General features: G+C 36.3%; 1 protein-coding gene across 2 annotated transcripts in view; it reads right to left on the minus strand.

Moving 5' to 3' along the window:
- Positions 1 to 268: 268 nt before the first annotated feature.
- Positions 269 to 20,670, minus strand: part of LOC150107625 (28S rRNA (cytosine(4447)-C(5))-methyltransferase) — a 181,852-nt gene continuing 161,450 nt past the window's right edge. For both annotated transcript variants that reach the window (XM_090391435.1, XM_090391434.1), the window contains 3 exons: positions 12,213 to 12,310; positions 3,891 to 4,015; positions 269 to 399 (listed from right to left, as the gene is read on the minus strand). In XM_090391435.1, the coding sequence (XP_090247561.1) occupies positions 386 to 399; positions 3,891 to 4,015; positions 12,213 to 12,310 (237 nt within the window). In that variant the 3' untranslated portion in view covers positions 269 to 385. The remainder of the gene's footprint in view (positions 400 to 3,890; positions 4,016 to 12,212; positions 12,311 to 20,670) is intronic.

Here is a 20,670-nt window from a genome sequence, read left to right on the forward strand (position 1 = left end):
AGGAGAATTTCCATTCTTCATGTTCTTTAATGCTTTTTAACCTCTCCCAGACCTATTTCTATATTATTCTTTTACAATAATTCTAGTTCTTTAAGAGATCTCTAAATAATTTCACAGCATTCTGATCCTAATTTTAATAAATGAAAATCAGTGGTCACCAGATTTCCATTTTTATTTAGCGTAAACTTCAATTTATAATGCATTTAGTGTTAGACATAAAGTATAATTATATTCAGTCCAATCATTAACTGTAATTAGTTATGTTGAAGAAAAAGGGGCAACTTTTTCTATATACAGCGGTGGCTATTTGCATTTATTTAGAAAGTTCTTTTTACAAGTACATGTACAACTGATGATAATACATTTTCCACATCTGTACAAAAACTCATTCTGCATCAGCTGAAAGAAAAATATGTTATATATTAAAGAATGATTTTTTTTAAATTCAGAAAAGCATAATTATATTTTATTATTTTTTTTTATCAAACTTCTTAAAAAAAAATTTAAATCTGCATAAATTAATTGAATTTATGAAGATTTTAACTTTACCAATGAGATAACTGTAGAGAAAGACTAGTGACATTTAATGAAAAAAATCTTTATATCATGGACTATTTTTTAAAGCAAAAACTGAACAGAAAATGGACATTGAAAAGCAGTGAGAGCCATTTTGTTATCGATAATCTCAATACTGAAAGCAATTGCTGCATGGTGTGCAACAGGTCTGAAATAAATTTCAAGAAGAAAAAATATTCAAAGGCCAATTTGAAATACCAATGTGCAAAAATGAATATTAAGAAAAAAAATAATTCCAACTAAAAACTAACAAATAGATTTATTGGTCATAGCATAATTGGCAGTTATAAACTATCAAGAGTTGCAATGAGTTAATAGCAAATATCTTCTGAAACTTGGATACATTGAGTTGCTGATAGTATAAAATTGCAACAAGAGAGAATCTGTGAACAAATAAGACAGCTAAATAAAAAAAAAAAAAAAAAATTAGAAGAAACACAGTTCACTCTCACTATAGCAAATACCAATATAACAAACTTCTTACTAAAACGATGAACTGAAAAATCTCAACCAAAGCCCTATAGGTACAATGCTATGCTGAAAGAAATTCGTTAAAGCAAATTACCCACTGTAATTATCAAATCATTCTTGTCATACCAGTGAGTTTGTCATAATGACAGAGTCAACTACACAAAAACTATAGCTGTGAATTTTTCATCCTCATGTTCTCAAAACAGTGAAGCAGTAGTTAATAGTTAACTGGTAAGGAACAAATGACATTAACAGATGCAAAAATTAACTAGAGAAAGCTGTCCTAATAAAGAAGCAAAACATCCAAAACTGGATTGTACAAAAAAAAAAAAAAAGTTTTACAAAAAATAAATAAAATAATAATAGAAGATGATCACAATCTTATTCAAGTCTCCTTCGCTATGCTTGTCCTCCTCCCAGCCAATCTCAGCCTTGTACCAAATGGGATGAACTCAAGAATTTTTATGTGCTTTTTCATGATCAGATTACTGTTTTTGCTAGCCAGAAACATGTAAAAAAGTTATCAATGATTCCAAAGAAGACTTCATAAGAATGAAATGCAATAAACTTGCCTCCAGCTCAACTGGCAGCCAAGTCTTTTGTTCCCTTGCTAAGGCTGTTGGATATAACTTCTGCCCTTCCATGTTGCTGCTCCTCTTGCATCGTGATACTATGGTAATTTCAACCAAGGAAAAGGCAGACTTCTTGCCATCAGTTTTTCCCCTGCAACTCCTGCCTGGATGACCAATGCAAATCATTTCCAATACTTCTACAAACTGTCCTCTGAATGCCTCCTCTGAATTTTCACCAAAAGGACATCAGAAAAACTCTCATTAATCTTTTTACTAGTAAGGCTCCTGGTCCAGATGGTAATCCTCTGGTTTGTGCCTAAGACTTGTGCACCAGTATTGACATCCATCCCGTATCATTTACATAAACTCATATTCTACTGTGGCATCTATCCATCAGCATGGAAGCAAGCCCACATCCAGCCAGTACGCTTGCTTAATTAATTGATGTATCTCCAGATAATGAAGAAAGAAACTGGTTGTTGATAACCTTCTCCATCACTTTTGAAAGTACTGCGGTGAGAGAAATGGGACAAAAAAAGGTTAACAGCAACTGCCAATGTGAATTCTATTATTCTCGTTCTACAGTCAACCTCCTAGCTAATCACACCCACCTTTGGACTCAGGCTATGGAAAGATTTGGAGAAACTCATGTTATTGCTCTTGATATTTCTAAAGCTTGCAATCCAATCACAGATTGGATTGCAAGCTTCCTCACTGGTCATTCATTGCATGCAATGGTGAAATGCTTTCTCTCATGAGATTTCCCCATCAATATTGGAGTGCCTCAGGGCTCTGTACTCTCACCCACACTCTTCCTCCTTTACGTCAATAATCTCCTTTCTCTGACTTCACATCCTATTCACAGCTTCACCGATGAAAGTACTCTTCATTCCTCTTTCTCATTCGATAAATCCTGCAGTACCCTAATGTTAGATGCCTCAAGATCTTCCATAACCAATGACTTGAATAGTGACCTCACCAACATCATGATATGGGAGTGAAGACAACTTATTAAATTTCAATGCCAAAAAAACCCAAGCCTGACTTATTACCTGCAAGAAAAATCCTACCTCATACTCTAATTTTTTGATAATCTTCTGGTATCCTTTCAAGATCAACTTTCTCTTCTTGATTGACTGTCATATTCAGTTTATCCTGGCATAAACATATTACTTGTATAGGCTCCTCAGGCTCTAAAAATCTCGCTGTTCTTTCCTGTTCTAAACATTATTTTTCTTTCTTAGACCTGTGTAGCTGTAAAAGCATTTTACAAGGTCAGAATGCAGCCACCTGTTAATTTCAACACACTAAAAACACTCAGGATTAGTAGGATGTTTGTGTATCAGATTATTAACCATTATAACAATACATAAGAGATATCTGACTGCCAAAGAACAGGAAGACCACGCTGCATTAAGACGGAACAGCTTGTGAGGGCTGTGAAGTCATGCCTCTGCTGTAATCCTATGAGAATGCAGAAAGTGATGTCACTTGTACTAAGTGATGACCTGGGGTGAGAGCTTATTGTCATTCTACTGGACACTTCCTAACACCACAACTTATACAGCAGAGTGTGATAAAATCAAAAGTTCATCCTTCTTGCCATCATCTTCTCCTCTTCCAGAGGAAAAGATGGAAAAGATGAAGGCAAGAAGGATAAACCATTATTTAACAGAAGTGTACCCATAACACCCAGGATTCAGAAGTCATCACCCACATCAGTGATGGTTTAGTCGAGGGCGATGTATCGAGGATATCCAAGTGGCCTTTCTGTGAGAAAGAGGTAAGAACCTCTGCCAAAGTGTATCAAGACACTGTGTGGGAACCTGTGGTATGGTTCCTGAATAACACCTTGTTTCATGGTAGGCAGTGGGCCTTCCAACAGGACAAGGCGAGGACCACACAGCAGTGGTTGGAGGCAAATGTGCCTAACCATATATCACTATCTTCTTGGCCACCTGGAAGTCCAGATCTGAATCCGCTGGATTTCAAATTGTGGCCAGAGCTTAAGGGGGCAGCCTGCAAGAAAAGGCAGCCCAGTATCGCCAGACTTAAGATGGATTTGCAGTGTTTCCATTGGATGTTGTGTACGCCACTATTGATATGTGGCCTCACACACTTCAGGCATACATGAAGGCAAAGCGGGGAGGGGGAGACATTTCGAACATTGAGTACTGCTATATGCATGCTATACATTTTAAAATGATAAGTTTTTAAATTATGCAATCAGGATATTAAAAATCTTAACATGCTAATAACTGTTATACTTACTATGACTGGGTATTGTATTAGCAAATTTCTTTAATTTAGCAATGAAAAATCCATCCATATTATGAGTGTGGGGATATATCCTTTTAGTTTCTTTTATGGATGGGTGCAATCGATACTGCCTATATCTATTTAAAAAAATAAATAAATAAAATAAAAAATCTGATTTTAATAAAAATTCACAACCGCTCCAGAATATTATATATTTCAAATTAAAATGCAATTTGGGATTTAGCCACCCAAATTGTATTCTTATTGGCTTAAACCAGAAGTAAGACGAAGGTACAACATGACAGAATTTCATGCCAGCTGGGGTGTAACCAAGTTAAACAAGCCCCCCCCCCCATCCTTTTCGCTAAGGAATCAGGACGAACAGTGAAAAGCCAGGTACTGGAACAAATCCTGAACACATTCAAACTCAATATCACTAGAGTTCAAGATCAATACTATCAACATAAGATCTGGTACTGGTTCCATTTCTTTGCCTGAATGGCAAAGAAATGGAACCAGTACCAGATCAACATAATAGGGGTGAATGAAACAAAAAAGACAAAAACTGGTGAGATCTTTCTAAGCAATAAATACAAGGCTAATCTTCCTGAATGGCAGGCAATATCAAGTAGCATGATGCAGGCAAATATCGAAATGGGGAATTGGACAATGAGACTTATTTGTCTCTATGGGCCAATTGAAGGTTTTACTAAGGAAGAAGTGGAGAAATTTTTTGAAGCTTTAGAAAAAGCAACTGATACAATGAAAAAGGAAAAGTTGGTCCTTGTTGGGATCTAAATAGCAGAGTAGGAAATCATTGTCAGAAAGAAATATTTTCGAAAAATTTGGAGAAAAGAGCAAAGGTAATAATAATGGCAAATACCTGTTGAATTTCTGCTCAGGACATGGACTGGTTATTATTAACACAATGTTCCAATATAAAAATGTGCATAAATTCACATGGAGAGAAGAGGCAAGGAATAAGAAAAGTCTCATTGACTATGTTATTGTTGATAGTGATGTTTTCTCATTGTTGCAGGACACTAGAGTGTACAGAGGATGTGAAATTGGAAGTGATCACCATTTAGTCTTCAGCAGGATAAAACTGAATTTCATATTGAAAAGAAGAACATGTAATTAAGTTTTAAAGTAAATAAAAGTTGAGCAGCTCTTAGATGTGAACTGTAGACTAAAATACACAAACATTATTCAAGAATAATGTTTGTGTATTTTATTGACTGATTCAGCAAGAGAAGCATGTGGTTAGGTTGTCTGCAAGGATAGAAAAATCAAAACTCCATGGTGGACACTTCCTGTGTCCACCATATACAAAAAGGAAAATAAAACTGAATGTGAGAATTACAGAGATATTTCCCTACTGAGTATTCCAGGTAAGATTTATGCAAGTATATTTGAGAATGGTTGAGAATGATTGTAGAAGGTAAGCTTGGTGAAGAACAACCTGGATTCAGTCCAAATAGAGGCTGTCAGGATCAGATTTTCACTTCATGACAAATAGTTGAGAAATCACAGGAATATAACAAAGATCTGTATTTAAGTTTTATAGACCTGAAAAAGGTATATGACAAGGTGCCAAGAGAAAAGCTATTCAAAATGCCAAGTTATATGGTGTCAATGGGGCATTATATCAAGCAATATTTAGTCTTTATTTGAGCTGTAAGTCAGCAGTTAGAATTGAAGGAAGTACAGGAAGATGGTTTAATGTTAAATCTGGTGTGAGACAAGGATGTACATTATCCCTTCTGTTATTCATTATCTATATGGATCACATTATGAAGGAAAGTGGTATTAAACCTCATATCAAAATTGGAGATGTTAATGTCAGCTGGCCACATAAAGCTTTGCTTTATGCAGATGATGTTATATTTCTAAGTAAATCTGCTACAAGTCTGCAAGATTCCCTGACTAAATTCAATAACTGTTGTAATAGATACGGTATGAAGGTCAGAAATAACAAGAAAAAGACAATGAAAATAGGCAAAAGCATTGAAAATATCAACTGCAATGTGAATGGAGAACCTATAGAACAAGCAAAACATTTCATCTACTTAGGCACGATTTTTAGTGAAGATGGTAAATTAAATATGGAACTAGACAACAGAAATCAACAAAACTGGTATGGTAGGAAGTGAACTGAATAAATTTATATGGAATAAGAGAGAAGTTAGTCAAAACACTAAATTACTTATATACAAGACAATGTTCAAAACAATTTTAACTTATGGATCTGAGAGCTGGGTTAGACATAAAACACTTGACCACAGATGTGAGAGTCCTGAGAAAGATTAGGAGAGTGAACAGATGGCATCAATGGCAATATTATATTAAAAATGAGGATATTAGGAAAGAAGTTGACATTGTTAGCAGAGCTAATCGCAAGTGGCATGATCACTTAAACAGAATGGGAGAGGAAGGATTAGCAAAACAAGACATTGGTTGAGATTTTTCCTGCCAGGTTGACAGGAAAAAGACTCAGAGAAAGACCAAGATATAGGTGGATTAATACAGTAAAAAGTGTCTTAGAAGACAGAAATATAAGATCTGATAATGTTGGAGTCTTGACAGATAACAGATTGATTTGAAGAAAAATTGTTGATAGGAAGTCAGTAATGATGTAAGTTGTTCAGGTAGTACTATCATAATATCCTGTACAACCCTTAAGGATACATGTCAGGAATTTGATGATGATCAAATTAAAACAAATGAAGATGTGGATAATCATCATATAATTGAGTACAACATGCATAAAAACATAAAAGAAAGTGTAAAAATTAATTAAAACAGGAGTATTTTAACAAGTTCATGTCAGGCAGTATCTGCAGTTTGTAAATTCCTGGCAGGAACTAGCTTTAGTGTATGCTTCTGCTTCCGTGTTGAACTGATGCATTTTTACAAATGCTTATACACCATGTTAGCTGCAACTTTTTTTTTGGTAGAATTTTATTTATAAAATTAGTATTTGTGAAATGTCTGGATCAAATATCTGAAATGTAATTCAAACTGATTTCAAGTTATATACAGAAGACTTATGAATGAGATACATTCCTGAGAATGTCTTTAAGTCGGGTTTGTACATAACTCGGATCCCTAATGAATAGTGCATATACGGTAATAATAATAATAATAATACTATAATGGGTTATATGTGGCAATAATAATACAGTGTAATAATAATAATATCCTTGTACTCTAATAATAAGTTATAGAAACTATTGTGCTCTTTCTTTTAATTCAAACAAAGAAACATAAAAACAAACTCATACATGTAGGTTTGTTTACATGAGCAGAAGAAACTAGTTCCCGAATTATTAATTTAATTATTTAATTCAATGGTTCCAAAACTTTTTCAGTTCATGACGTCCTTAGTATATCAGGATTTTTTCATGGTGCCCCCAAAGTCAGAACATAGGCCTACTTAACAGTTGCAGTGTGCAGTTGGTGCGGTTATTTCAGTTTTAGTGAAAATATTGGAATATTTTGCAGCACAGTTTGGAACTCACTTATTTAATTATCTTTATGGGAGAGCTTGTTCGAAAGTATGGAACGACGTAAGTCAGGTCGTCTGTAACCTAGGGACTGCCTTTATATATATATATATATATATATATTCTTTTTGCTTTATATTGATTAAGTGTTTTTTGTATTATCCAATGAATGTATTATAAACAGCTGTTATACACATTTTCTGGAACTGAAAATTTGAAAGAGAATGTTAGGACAAATGTGTTTAGTTAGCTAACATTGTATGCTGATGATCAAGTTATTTTTGCTGAAAATGAAGACCAATTACAGAAAAATCTACATGTATTGAACAAAACAATGGAACAGTATGACATGAAGATATCAATAAATAAAACAAAATCAATAGCATTTCAAGGTAAAGAAATTAAAAGATGCAAACTAGTCATCCACAACAAAGTAATAGAATAAAAATTCTATTCTAGTGAACAAATTTAAATATCTAAGAAATTATATAAGCCCCAATGGAGAAATTGACATTACATATAAAAAGCAAAAATTCCTAGCCGTCATTGGAACTTAGAATAGACACTTCAGTAAACAGATGTCTAGAACAACCCAAATAAAATTATATAAAATAATAGCCAAACCAATTCTGAAATATGAAATATTTCAGAGTTGACTATAAAAGAATAGACAAGATAAGAAATGAAGAAAACAGTTATCTATAATTAACATTAACAGAAGATATCACAAACTATAGAAAGAATGAATGAGAATAGATGGCCAAATATTGCTTGGAAATATAAAACAAAGGGACACTGATCAAGAGGAAGACCCAGGAGGAGATAGGCAGAAGACTTTTTAAACTCATGAAAATGTTACAGGCAAACAATTGTCTAATATGGGAAGCCAAGAAGAAGAAGATGCCAATGATGACAGTACTACATAAAAACTCTACTTCACTAACTTCCTAATTTTCTTCCAAATGAATCTGTTATATGTCAGATCTTATATTTCAAGGCACTTTTTACTGTATCAATCCACCTAGATCTTGAATTTCCTCTGAGTCAAAATTTTTCCTGCCACCCTAACAAAAAGCACTTGTTTTGATAATCAAGTCAACCTTGTCTTCCCACAATGTGGCCTGTTTCCACAAAAGGGACTCTGGCAAAACCAGAGTATTCCTGCTACAAAGAGATGCCTTCTTAATTGGAGGAAATGCCAATTAAGATACTAAATGGTAGATATTCTTCATTGCACAGTGAGATACTACTGCCCAGCTTATTAGAGGGGTTTGAAGTGGCAAATGCCATGTAAATACTTAGAGACCCAAAAACTCCTCCATTCAAGGGTAAAACAGTTACAAGTGGTGCCTCAGGCTCAAACTTGTCAATAACAAGTTAGGATTCCCAATTAACTGGTGCATAACTCTGTTGTCATATACTCTGCCAAGTTGTGCTTGGAGAGGGAGTCTGAGTACTGGTGTGTGTGTGGGGGGGGGGACTGTCGAGGCCATGTCATAGCATGGCATGGAGACTGATTTCTCTCTGTATGGAAGTCATGTCCAAGAGTCTATCTTGTCTCACTGCATATCCCCCACTATATCCTTTCATCTAACCAAACTTATGATCAAATCTACGAAGACTCTCACAAACAATAACAGTGAGACCATGACAAAAGTGAATCTCCCTCATAAACTCATTCCATTAAAAAAGTCACATCACAACCAGCTACAACATACAAATCATACCAAACTCTCTTCACTAAAAACTCACTTTCACACCTACTTTACTAACATCCATGGCATTAACATAAACATAAATGATGTCACCATCACCTGCAGTCTTCCAGACCAGAAATCTCATTTCTGACACAAACCCAGATTGCACCTACATCTACTACTGTCCACTTCCAGTGCCCAAACAAGACACTTCACAATTCTTTTCACTACAAGGGTGGTGAAAAAGAATTGCAAAGTATATATTTCTTTATATTTTTCTTTTCAACATGATATTCATTTTTATCCTGCTTAAAACTAAATGGTGATAACTTCTAATAGCAAATATCCTGTATACTCTTGTATCCTGAACCAGCATGAAGATATCACTAAACAATAACAATCAATAATTCTTTTTTCTTGAATCTTCTCTCCATGTGAATTTGTGCACATCTATATGTTGAAACAAGGTGCTAGTAATAACTAGTTCATATCCTTCTTAACAGGAATCCAGAAGGCACCATCATTATTAGTAGCTTTGTCCTTTTCTCCATTTGTCAGAACATGCCTGTGATTGATTTCCTACCATGCTGTTTAGGTCACCAGCAAGGATCAGCTTTTCTATGGCTTTATTCCTTCTATTTCTTCATTCTGGGACCACAGGCACAAAAGAGTTTCATTGTCCAATTCCCCAATTTGAAAATTTCCCACATAACTTTACTTGAAATTGCCTGCCAATCAAGAAGTTTATCTTCACGTTTTGTGTTGAATGCTATTGCTTCCTTTCTCTGATCATTACTGCCCAAAAAAAAACATCTTATATTTATTATTTAGTAGGATTTGATTTCACTTGTTTTATTTTTCTTTGTCTCAGTATCACTGATTATGTCCATGGTACTTGTCTAGGTCTTCTGCCAGTTTGATTTCTCTACCACTGATACTCATTCTCTGATGAAAACAACCAAGGTCTTGTTTAACCATGTCATGGCCCAGACACCATGAACCAGCATCAAGTTGTACCATAGTGTTTATTTCTGGTTTAAGCCAATACAGAATACAATTTGATTAGCTAAGTCCCTAACCGATAGTCCATCCTCATTTGTTCGGTATCCAGTGGATACCTACTAATGGGGTGCACCATGTGGCAGTGAGGATTGGACATTAGGTCAAAGTTCCAATCAGTTCTCAGCATTCTTTAAAGACTATGTGGAGGTTTCCTCCCAGTTATCTGGCTTTTATTCTTAAGCAACATGAAGAAAAAAAACATTCTAAAAATAAAACAGCAATTCTTCCAAATACTTCAAGTGAAAGGAATTCATTGAAAGTCTCCCCCCCCATTTTGTACAACATAAGAAACTTCAGTCAACTGAGAACTTCTACTGTCAGTCCTTGATACTATAAAAATCTGAACATATTCCTACCTTTCCATTGCCTTAGAAGTGTAAGTAATATTTTTTGGCTTTCTTTTTTTCTCATTACATACCCAGAATGGGTAAAAAAGTGTTTTTTTTTCATATTTTTTAACACAAATCATGTTATAAATTAAAAAAAAAAAAGTATGTAAATACAGGAATCCCTCGATTAATGCGGCATTTTTTTTGATACCCAAATTCGATTAGTGCGCCTATATACATCTTAAAAATCTGTAACACTTATTTAAAAAATTTTCGATCTATACATTTTTTATGGCTAACTATTTAAAAAATCACTCACCAGGATGAAATAATTTAGTTACCGATTTGAAACATTTTACAAAGTTATTTTTTAATGGCATACTACACTATTTCCATGTACACTAGGTTCCAAATTTACCGCCAAAATTTATGTCATCTGCTTTACATAGTATTTTGCTGATCATATCACATACAATTGTTTTCCATACTTTTTTATTTTAAATTATTTTCCTAACCTTTAATCATGAGTAAAAGAGTTCATCATGCATGTACTCGAAATCAAAGTATTATAATGATTGAATTAGAGACATCTTTTTACATGGATCGAAGATTGTAACCAAAAATGGATCCTGCTAAACACTGGCCTTATTAAATCAAAAGTATTGTCTCTTTGTAACCTGGAAAGAAGAAGACTTCCATGTTAGTGCTGGGTGATTTCAGCATTTCAAAAAGAGAAATAGCCTACATAATGTTCTAATCATAGGAGAAGCTACAATTGCAGATAAGGAGATATCCAGAGATTTTGAAGAAAATTGTGTAAGAAGGAGACTATCATGATCAACAAATATTTAATGTCCATGAAACCGGCCTTTTTTTGGAAGTGAATGCTTTTCTAGCCAAATCAGAAAAATCTCAGCCTGGTTATAAAGTCGCAAAGGCAAATGAAATTACTGCTAGCAATATGCGAGTCGTTTGGAAGCACATTCTTCCACATTGTACAAATGATTTTAGAGGCTTTTCAAATGAATTTAATCTCATTCTGAGAATTTCAGTCATTCCAACCTGCTAAATTTAGATACACAGTGGGAAGATCCTGAGGAATATGAAGAAAATTTAATCACTGGCAAGCCCAAAGAGGTTTCACAGAAACAATTTGAAAATAGTTTTTGTACAATCGAAGTTTTTAAGCAAAAATGCTTAGAAACTGACCACCCTGGTGAAGAGAGAACCAGTAAAATTTGCAGAAGAGGCAATAGGGCCATACTGTCAGTTGTATGAAAAAAAGAAACAGAATGCCCGCCAAACTACGTTAGCTCAATTCTTTATTAAGAAGCAGAATAATAAATTTATAGTCTTTCAGCTTCATGGTTTTCCTTTAACTAGCCCTGAGACATACCCTAATTCTTTTATAAAAAAAAATTAAGGGTCAAAAAAGAAATATGAGGAATGAATTATACATTTTTCCATAGGTTATTATATTTGATTAGCGCATTTTCGGTTAATGTGCCTGTTTTAAAGAACACATTAGGCATACTAATCGAGGGATTGCTGTATCTACACAATCATATTTTAAAATAAATTTCTACTGAACCTACAGTTACATGGAAAGTTAGGATATCACTAAATCAACTTTTGATGAGCAGTTTAATCACATATTACGATATTAGTTGTCACAGTGGTTAGCTTCTGATTTATACCAGAAGACATAATTCATAGACATAAATTCTATAACACACTTACCTTGTAAGACCATCATTGCCAAACTTTAAGCCTGTTGGCATTACTTTAACATTGCGCCTTTTTAAAGCATAATCGATGACACATTCATTTTCTTCAGGCTGCAATAAAAAAAAAGGAAAAATGCGCTATATCCATTATCTATGCCAATCATATTTTCAATTTAGATCCCCCTCATATATTCAGAAATGTATACAATAGGTATTCCATCAAAGGGATAATAAATGGCAGGATTAATCACACTGGTCTACAAGACTTGTATCCTAGGATTAAATTTGGTGGATTTTATGTATTTTAGGATATAAAATTTAAAAATGGAACTTATTTTTTCCTGGCATGTCAGGGCTTCATATTACAAAGGATAGAACTTGAGGCTTAATTAATGATTGATCAATGATTAAAAAGCCCATGTTAATTAGAAAAGAAAAGTATATTGTAAGATGAATATAAACAAACAAAATCCAAGTACTTGCATATTTGGCTATACTTACAATAAATAAAATAAAAATAAAAATAAAAATAAAAAATAAAATAAAAAATGCATAAAATTTAAAAGTTCTTATAAGTATAATGATTCAATTATCCAATTCAAAAATAACCAAATGTTCAGTTCGCCGGTCCTTGAATGGCTGCTAGAAAAGCAAATATGTAACTGTTCTCTAAGTTAGCTAATTAGCAAATTTATTTCCCAAAGCAATTGGATACTTGAGAGATTATTATCTCCCATTATAAATGCATTCCATTTTCTTGGGTATCACTACTTCAATACCATTATGTTCTGATGGGAACATTTACCATGCATGTCATTAACTGTACCAGGGTTTTCAGAAAAGATGTTCAGGTGAGAATGAAAGAGTGCATTTTCATTGACATCTCTCTGCCCTATATAGTATTCTGTTTTGGTCACTTCCAGCTTTACTATCAACCCAAAATTCTTCAACAATACCTTTGAAAGCATTCCAAACTTCCCGGTCTATTTTAACGATACTCATTTTGAATTCTTCATATTTTAGTGCTGCTCTAATCTGAAGCCACCAAATATACTCCTTCAATCTGGATTTTGAAATATTTGAAATCTTGCAGCTAGGGCTTCTCATTACTATTTTCAATAAAATTGCCTATACAAGTTTGTTTTGAAAGAGTTTGCAAACAAGGGTTCATGAATTTCATTTAGAAACATCTTAATGCAGATATCTCCAAAAAGACATTTACATTAAGAATGAAAAAATTGTTATTTGTCTTAAAATATAAAAGTAGGATTTTGTTTCTGTTTCCAAAAACAGATCTTTTCATTCCTAGACCTTTCAATTCATAGGTTGTGTAGGAGGAATGGTGTGCAGTTCATAGATTTATGGAGTGAATTTGAGGGATGAAAGGAATTACAGGGTGTTCGGGATAAATTTGACATATTTATAATTAATTATATTTTTCCGTAAGTTACATGTATTAACACACACTTCTCTTCATTTAAAAGTTTGGACCCTTCTTCATTCATATACAAGATGTCAGAAAGGATGGATAGCTGGAACCCACCTGAATCATGGAAGAGAATAACTTGTATCATGATGATTCGTGCCCGCCATCAAAATAAGGATATTACGACTGCTGCCCAATGCTCCCTGAATACAGTAAAAACAATCAGGCATGAACTAGAGACTTGCAATGGTGACTACGAGGATGTAGCAAGAAGAAAGATCCCTAGCAGACGATCTGATTGCGTTCGTACAGCAGAATTCCTCGCAAATCTGCAGGAATAGGTGTTGAAGAACCCTGGCATTGGAATTCGGGCTTTGTTCGTGGAGTTGCTAACTGTAGTCAAGCCCTGGATAACAAGGGTAGCCAATGGTAGGCCGTATGTATGGCAGCAGGATTCGGCCCCTTGCCACACCTCTGGGAAAAGTCAAAAATGGTTGTCTGAAAATTTCTATGACTTCACCAGTCCAAATGTTTGGCCTCCAAACTCCCCAGACCTTAACCCCATGGATTATTTTGTATGGGGCGCAGTTGAAAAAGACACCAATCGCACTTCCAGTAATACAAAAGCCCAGTTAATGGATAAAATTAAAACAGTTTTTGCGGCCCTTCCCAGGGAGACTGTAGCATCAGCTTGTTCGAGGTTCCGAAGCAGAATTGAAGCTGTGATCGATGCTAATGGTGGTTATTTTGAGTAAATCTTGTTGATAGTATTGTAATTAACTCTGCCTGTAATGTTTTTTTGTCAATTCATTAAATTTAATAGATACAAAGAAGATTTTCTTTTTCCTTACGAAACTGTCAAATTTATCCCGAACACCCTGTATATTTGAAGGACAGTGTTGAACAATGCATGGTGTGATGTGTATAAATAGGGAAACTGACATTTGGGTGTGCACACTCAAAAATGAGTGTGAACAGGGATCACTTGGGCAAGTGGTTCTAGTGGACCCAACTGTCTTAAATGTTTGTATATATATGCTAGAAGTATCAGAAACAGGTGTGAAGAAGTTTTATCTTTGATTAGTATCTTGACCAAATATCATTGGTAACACATGCCTATTAAATTATTTAAGGAGTTTACAATGTATACTGAAATATTAATTAAAAGAAACTTTAATAAATACCTTCTATATTTCAGCAACATCATATTGCCATCTTCATGGGAACATACAACTATGACACATGCATGCAGGCACTACAAAAAGCAAATGAAGCAGAAGAGAGAAAACTATTGTTGTTCCTAGAATCCTAAATGTGCCCCCTAGTGGGCTATATTGGGTTGTCTTGGCTGTTGGGCTGAAGTTCTCAAGATGCAAGCTTCCCAAATTTGTTGAGGTTTGGAAAGTTTTTTTAGAGCTGAGGCTGATTCCATGAATAATCTTTCATATTTAAATTTGCTGCGGTGTATTAACGTGGCTTTCTTCCAACGTATTCTGTGGCGGGTATCCAGAGCATGGTCTGCAAGCCCAGAGTGGCTGTACTGGTGAAACCGAATGTAGTCTTTGTGTTCTGAAATTCTGACATTCGCTGTCCTGCCTGTTCGGCGAAAGTAGGACTGCAAACAACCTGTTATACCCCAGGGAGGTCTAGGGGAAGTGGTTGGTCTTTGGTGGAGTGCATAAGGGATGGCAATTTTTATATGGTTTGTAACAAGGTAAGGCCATATTTTTTTAAGATTATGGTTAACTTTTCAGAGGTGCCCTGGATATAGGAAATGGTGATGGATTTAGTGTAATCTTTATTATGAAGGAGAGGAAGGAGGTTGTGGTTAACTGGTTTTAATATTTTTTAGGGCTTGTAGCCATTGGCTAAGAAAGTGTTAAGGATGTGGTTTGGTTCAGTGGTTAGGGTATTGTCATCTGAACAGATTAATTTTGACCTGTTATATAGTGTTTTTATAATCCCATATTGTTGTGAGGGGGGGAGGGGGGAAGAATTGCTGGTGATTTCTGTAAATAGAGAAAAACCAAGGATCCATCAGGCTGGCAAGTGATTAGAGTGTCTAGGAAAGGGAGACTGTTGTTTCCTCTTTTTCCAAGGTGAACTGGATTCTGGGGTGTTGGTTGTTTAAGTGTGTTAAGAAGGAGTGGAATGTATCTGAGCCATGTGGCCAAATAGCAAACACATCATCAATGTAGCAAAGCCAAACAGTGGGTTTTTGTGGGGCTGAGTTGAAAGCTTTCTCTTGAAAAGTCTCCATAAAGAAGTTGACCTGGGGGTGGGGTGAGTGGTGAACCCATGGCTGTTCCCTCTATCTGTTTGTAGAATTTTTCTTGCAAAACAAAATAGCCTGAGTTCACTGTGAACTGAAATAGGGTTGAGATATCGGGAGGAAATTTGGTTTGGATGAGCTCTAAGGTTTCCTTGAGTTGGACATTTGTGAATGGGGGGGGGATGTCAAAACTGACCATTATGTTAGTATGTTGGAGTGAGAGGTGTTCTATACTGGCTTTGAAGTGGGCTGAGTTTTTTTTGTGTGTGATGGTGTATTGTCAGTATAGTGTGTGAGCGCTTTGGCTCATTTGTATGTGGGGGAATCAATGCCATCTACTATGGGACATAATAGCACATTTTGTTTATGTATTTTTGGAGGTCCATATATTGGGGGGGGGGGGGGGGGTAATTAAAAGGTTTTAGTTTGTTGGTAACTTCCACAGGCCATGAAGTGACCTTCTTAAGGAGCCTTTGGAGCTCTAATTTGGGAGCTGGTGGGAATTATACTCAATAGGGAGAGGGAGGTAGGTAGCCCGATCTAACATTAAAGCATTAAGCTTACCTGTGTAGTCGGTTTGGTTGACAACCACAGTGGCATTTCCCTTATCTGCATTGGTGATTACTATTTCCTTGTTTTTCTTCATTTCTTGCAGAGCTTTATATTCTCCTTTGGATTGGTTGGTTTTTGGTGGTCTTGCTTTGGTGAGAACACCGGCTACATCCAGTCTGATATTGTTGGTGATGGTGATATGGTTTGGAAGGTTGTGGATACCACGTTCTATCTAAATCATTATTTCTTCGGCAGGTTTTTTTTAAGGATATATGGCGAAATTGTGGCCACATGCCAATGCGTCGAGTGCCTCAGGCTTCAAAGTAACGGAAGAAAGGTTGATTACAGTGTTGAGTGGTTGTTGAGGTTCGGAGGCAGAGTCCTTTTTTCAAGTTTTCAAATTTTTTGATATGCCGACTTCGTATCTTTTCAAATTCTTTTGCTACCGAAGTTCATGTGACGTCGTAGAGAATCGCCCAAAGGTTGTGGTTCAGCATGTCGGAAAGCTCCTCCTCTAGCGTACGAATAGCTTTGTTTACGCCTGCTAGGAGAATGTGCATAGCCTTCTGTGAAGAGAAACGGTGCTTAAATTTTACACAATTTAGTTGTCTCGATATCTTCAGCTTTAGTTTGCCATATTGGCAGACCTTGCGTGCGATAGAATCTCCATGGATGATAGTAATTCTTGTAGATAGGCTTATACGTTGGTAACACAACTATTAAATTATGTAAGAAATTTAGAACATATACTGGAATATTAATTAAAAGAAACTTTAATAAATACCTCCTACATTTTGGAGGTCTTGCTTTGTCTTGCTATATTTTGGCAATGTCACATTGCTATCTTCATGGGAACATATAACTATGACACGTGCACGCAGGCACTACAAAAAGCAAATGAAGCAGAAAGGAGAAAACTACTGTTGTTCCTAGAGTCCTAAAGGTGTCCCCTAGCGAGCTATATTGGTTGTCTTGGCTGAAGTTCTCAAGATGCAAGCTTCCCAAATTTGGGGCAGTCTCATGTACCCAAATTTGTTGAGGTTTCAAAATTTTTTTTTTTAGAGCTGAGGCTGATTCCATGAATAATCTTTCATATTTAAATTTGCTGTGGTGTATTAACGTGGCTTTCTTCCAACGTATTCTCTCGCGGGTATCCAGAGCATGGTCTGCAAGCCCAGAGTGGCTGTACTGGTGAAAGATAATACAGTTTCAGGAATAAAGTGTAGGGTTATTCTAGTTTTAGAATAGACAGAGAGAACAAAATGGGTGGTTGGGTGTTGTTAGTGATAGTAGAAGAGTTACTACCAACTAAGTTTGAGGATTTTTGAAAAGGCAGTTCATGACTGAGAGAGAGAGATAGATAATGCACTCGAATCTATTTGGTGTGAGATAAGGGTCAATAGGGCAATGTCGACGTAGGGTGCAAGAGCAGAACTAGATGATATGCACCAGCAGCAGATTAGTTCTATAAGTAAGGACAGGGTCATTATCATGAGTGACTAAATATGGGGATACAGATTGGAATGAGGAGAGATTGATTGGATTTACACAGCTACTGCAAGATAATTATTTGAGATGATGTGTTGGAGAGAACTCATGGATCCATATTCAAGGTAGTCATTTTGCTTCCAACTGGAGAGAGTGGCCATTTATTGTTATTCTGGGAGGTGTTTAGTCATGCTGAATTCTCAGTCATGTGTGGAATAGCAGATCTGGAGATCATGTTAAATTTAGAGGACAACTTGGAGCACAGTGGCATGATATAATGCAAAGAAAGAATGTCATTGATGCATGGGAAGTAATTCAAGGATATTTGAATTAGACTGCATTCCTAGGGTGAGAAGAATAAAAAGAAGGCTGTAATTAAATGGATAAGTAGTATCATCAAGCATGAGCTGTGAAAGAAGAAATTGTTGTGGAGAGAATATAAGCTGAAGTGTGACCAACAGGCTCTTGAACAATACAAGGCACAGGCAAAAAAAGGTGACAAGTATGGTAATGAAGGTTAAAATCATATTATGGGATGAAATTAGCAGAGCTGAGCAGCATTCCAAAGAATTCTTTTGTAATATTCCAGCAAATAAAAAGAAATATGATTACCGAAAGAATTCTTTGAATTCTTCTGCAGGTATGAACTGAAGAAATAGTTGAATTACCGAGTGATTATTTTATGAAGGTTTATCATCAGGATGAAGGAAAAGTAATGGCTGATGAGACAGGCACTGATGTAATCTTTGAGGTAGTGAACTGGAAGTGCCTGGGATATTGCAAAATATCCCAGGGATCTGGGAGTTATGGTTGATACAGAACTTGACAAAATAGCACAGAAGATCACTTGGATGCTCAAAAATATACCAACTAGTAGGGACAAAGAGGTTATTATTATTCCTCTTTATAACGATTTGATATGTTCACACCTGGGCTAATGTTCTCAGATTTGCTAACCAATAAAGGAATCCACACTGTGCTTTCAGAGAGACAATGCTATTATGACAATAAAAGAAATTGTTTAGCAGGAACAACTGCAAGTGCTACAAAGTTGATTAGGACAAGGCCTAAAGAAATATAGTACTAACTACAGTAGCTTTTTTTTTTTTTTAGTGTATCTGGTATTACTTTAGAGACTACAGATTTGAGTGTTCTGCCCATAACCCTATTTTTTAATAACCTCTGTTATTTTTATTGCACAAAATTCTATAAAGAGGAAACTCCATTAATGGGCCCACTACCTGTTTGGGGAGGTGTTAAGGGGCAGCGCAAAGCAATGGTTCTGCAAAAGGACAGAAATGGCAACGATAATGGCTTTAGGCAACTGGAACATCTTCTCTCTGGCAGGAAAGGAGAAGGAATTGGTCGAGGAAGCCAAGCGCTACAAACTAGATTTAGTTAGGCATTCTTTGACCAAGAGGAGAGGCTCTAGAACTGTTGACCTGGATGAGGAGTGGAAACTCTACTACTCTGGTGTGAGCCCAACAATGTCTGCTCAGGCAGGTGTGGGGGTACTCAAAAGACCCCGGCTGTCTGTGTTAAGACTCCAGATGAAAAACCACGACTTGGTTGTGCTGCAAGTCTATGCACCTAATCTGGAGTCAGAATACTCTGCCTTCCTAGAGGAAGTGGATGCTGCTTTTGACATGGTGGCAGACATGGAATCAGTCCTGCTAATGGGAGACTTCAATGCACATGTTGGAACAGATGACCCACATACAGAGGGGTGTGGTTGGGAGGAACAGAGACCCTGATCTTAATGCGAATGGGTTGAAATTATTGGACTTCTGCAGTACTAAGCTTGTCCATAATGAATACCTTCTTCCAGCACCGAGAACTCCATAAGTATACCTGATACAGGGATACACTTGGACAAAGGTCTTTGATTGACTTATTTATAGTCTCAGCAGACCTATTTTCCTCAGAGCTGGATGTTCATGTGAAGAGAGGGACAGAACTGTCAAATGACCACCACCACCACCTTGTTGTCTGCACTCTACGGTTTCAGAAACCAGATGCTACCATCAACGCTGGTAGGCCTAAACAGCTATACTGTGTGAAATGGGAAGCATTGGAAAATGAGGCTGTGAGGAAGAATTTTGCAGATGACATTTCCTCCAGGTTCAAAGAGATTCCCAAGCATACTGCAGATATTGAGGAGGAGTGGGAGCTGTTCAGAACTGCTGTCACTGCCTCTGCACTCTGTGGCAGAAAGCGGCTCGGCATGGCAATGGGTGAGAAAAGGACACCCTAGTGGAACCAAGAGGTCCAAAAAGCTGTCCGGGCAAAAAAAGAGGCCTACCTAACAGGTCTTAGGGTCAGGTTACCTGAGATGTGTTTCCGGTACACTGAGGCACGAAAAGCTGCTGCTGAGGCAATAAAGACAGCAAAGCAGAAAGCTTGGGAATCCTTTGGAGAAAGATTAGACTCATCCTATGCAAATGCAAACGAAGTATTCTGGCAGCCCATACGCCACCTTCGAGGGAGGAAATCGTGCACAGCAAGGGCAATTAAGGCCTCTGATGGTGCACTTTTAACAACCGAGAAGGATATCCTCCTCGGATGAAGGGAATACTTTAAGAGCCTTCTTAACCCAGGTGGCCCAGCAGTTGTGGATATCCAAGAGATGCAGATCAGAGTGATGACTAGTCTCGCAACAGAAGAGGTCCATTTAGCAATAAAATTGGGCAAGGCTGTTGGTGATGATGAAATTCGGCCCGAAATGCTAAAAGC

The sequence above is a fragment of the Typopeltis vanoorti genome, chromosome 4 (genome assembly GCF_054136105.1).
Source record: "Typopeltis vanoorti isolate ZY-2024b chromosome 4, IOZ_Tvanoo_1.0, whole genome shotgun sequence".
Lineage (NCBI taxonomy): Eukaryota > Metazoa > Arthropoda > Arachnida > Uropygi > Thelyphonidae > Typopeltis > Typopeltis vanoorti.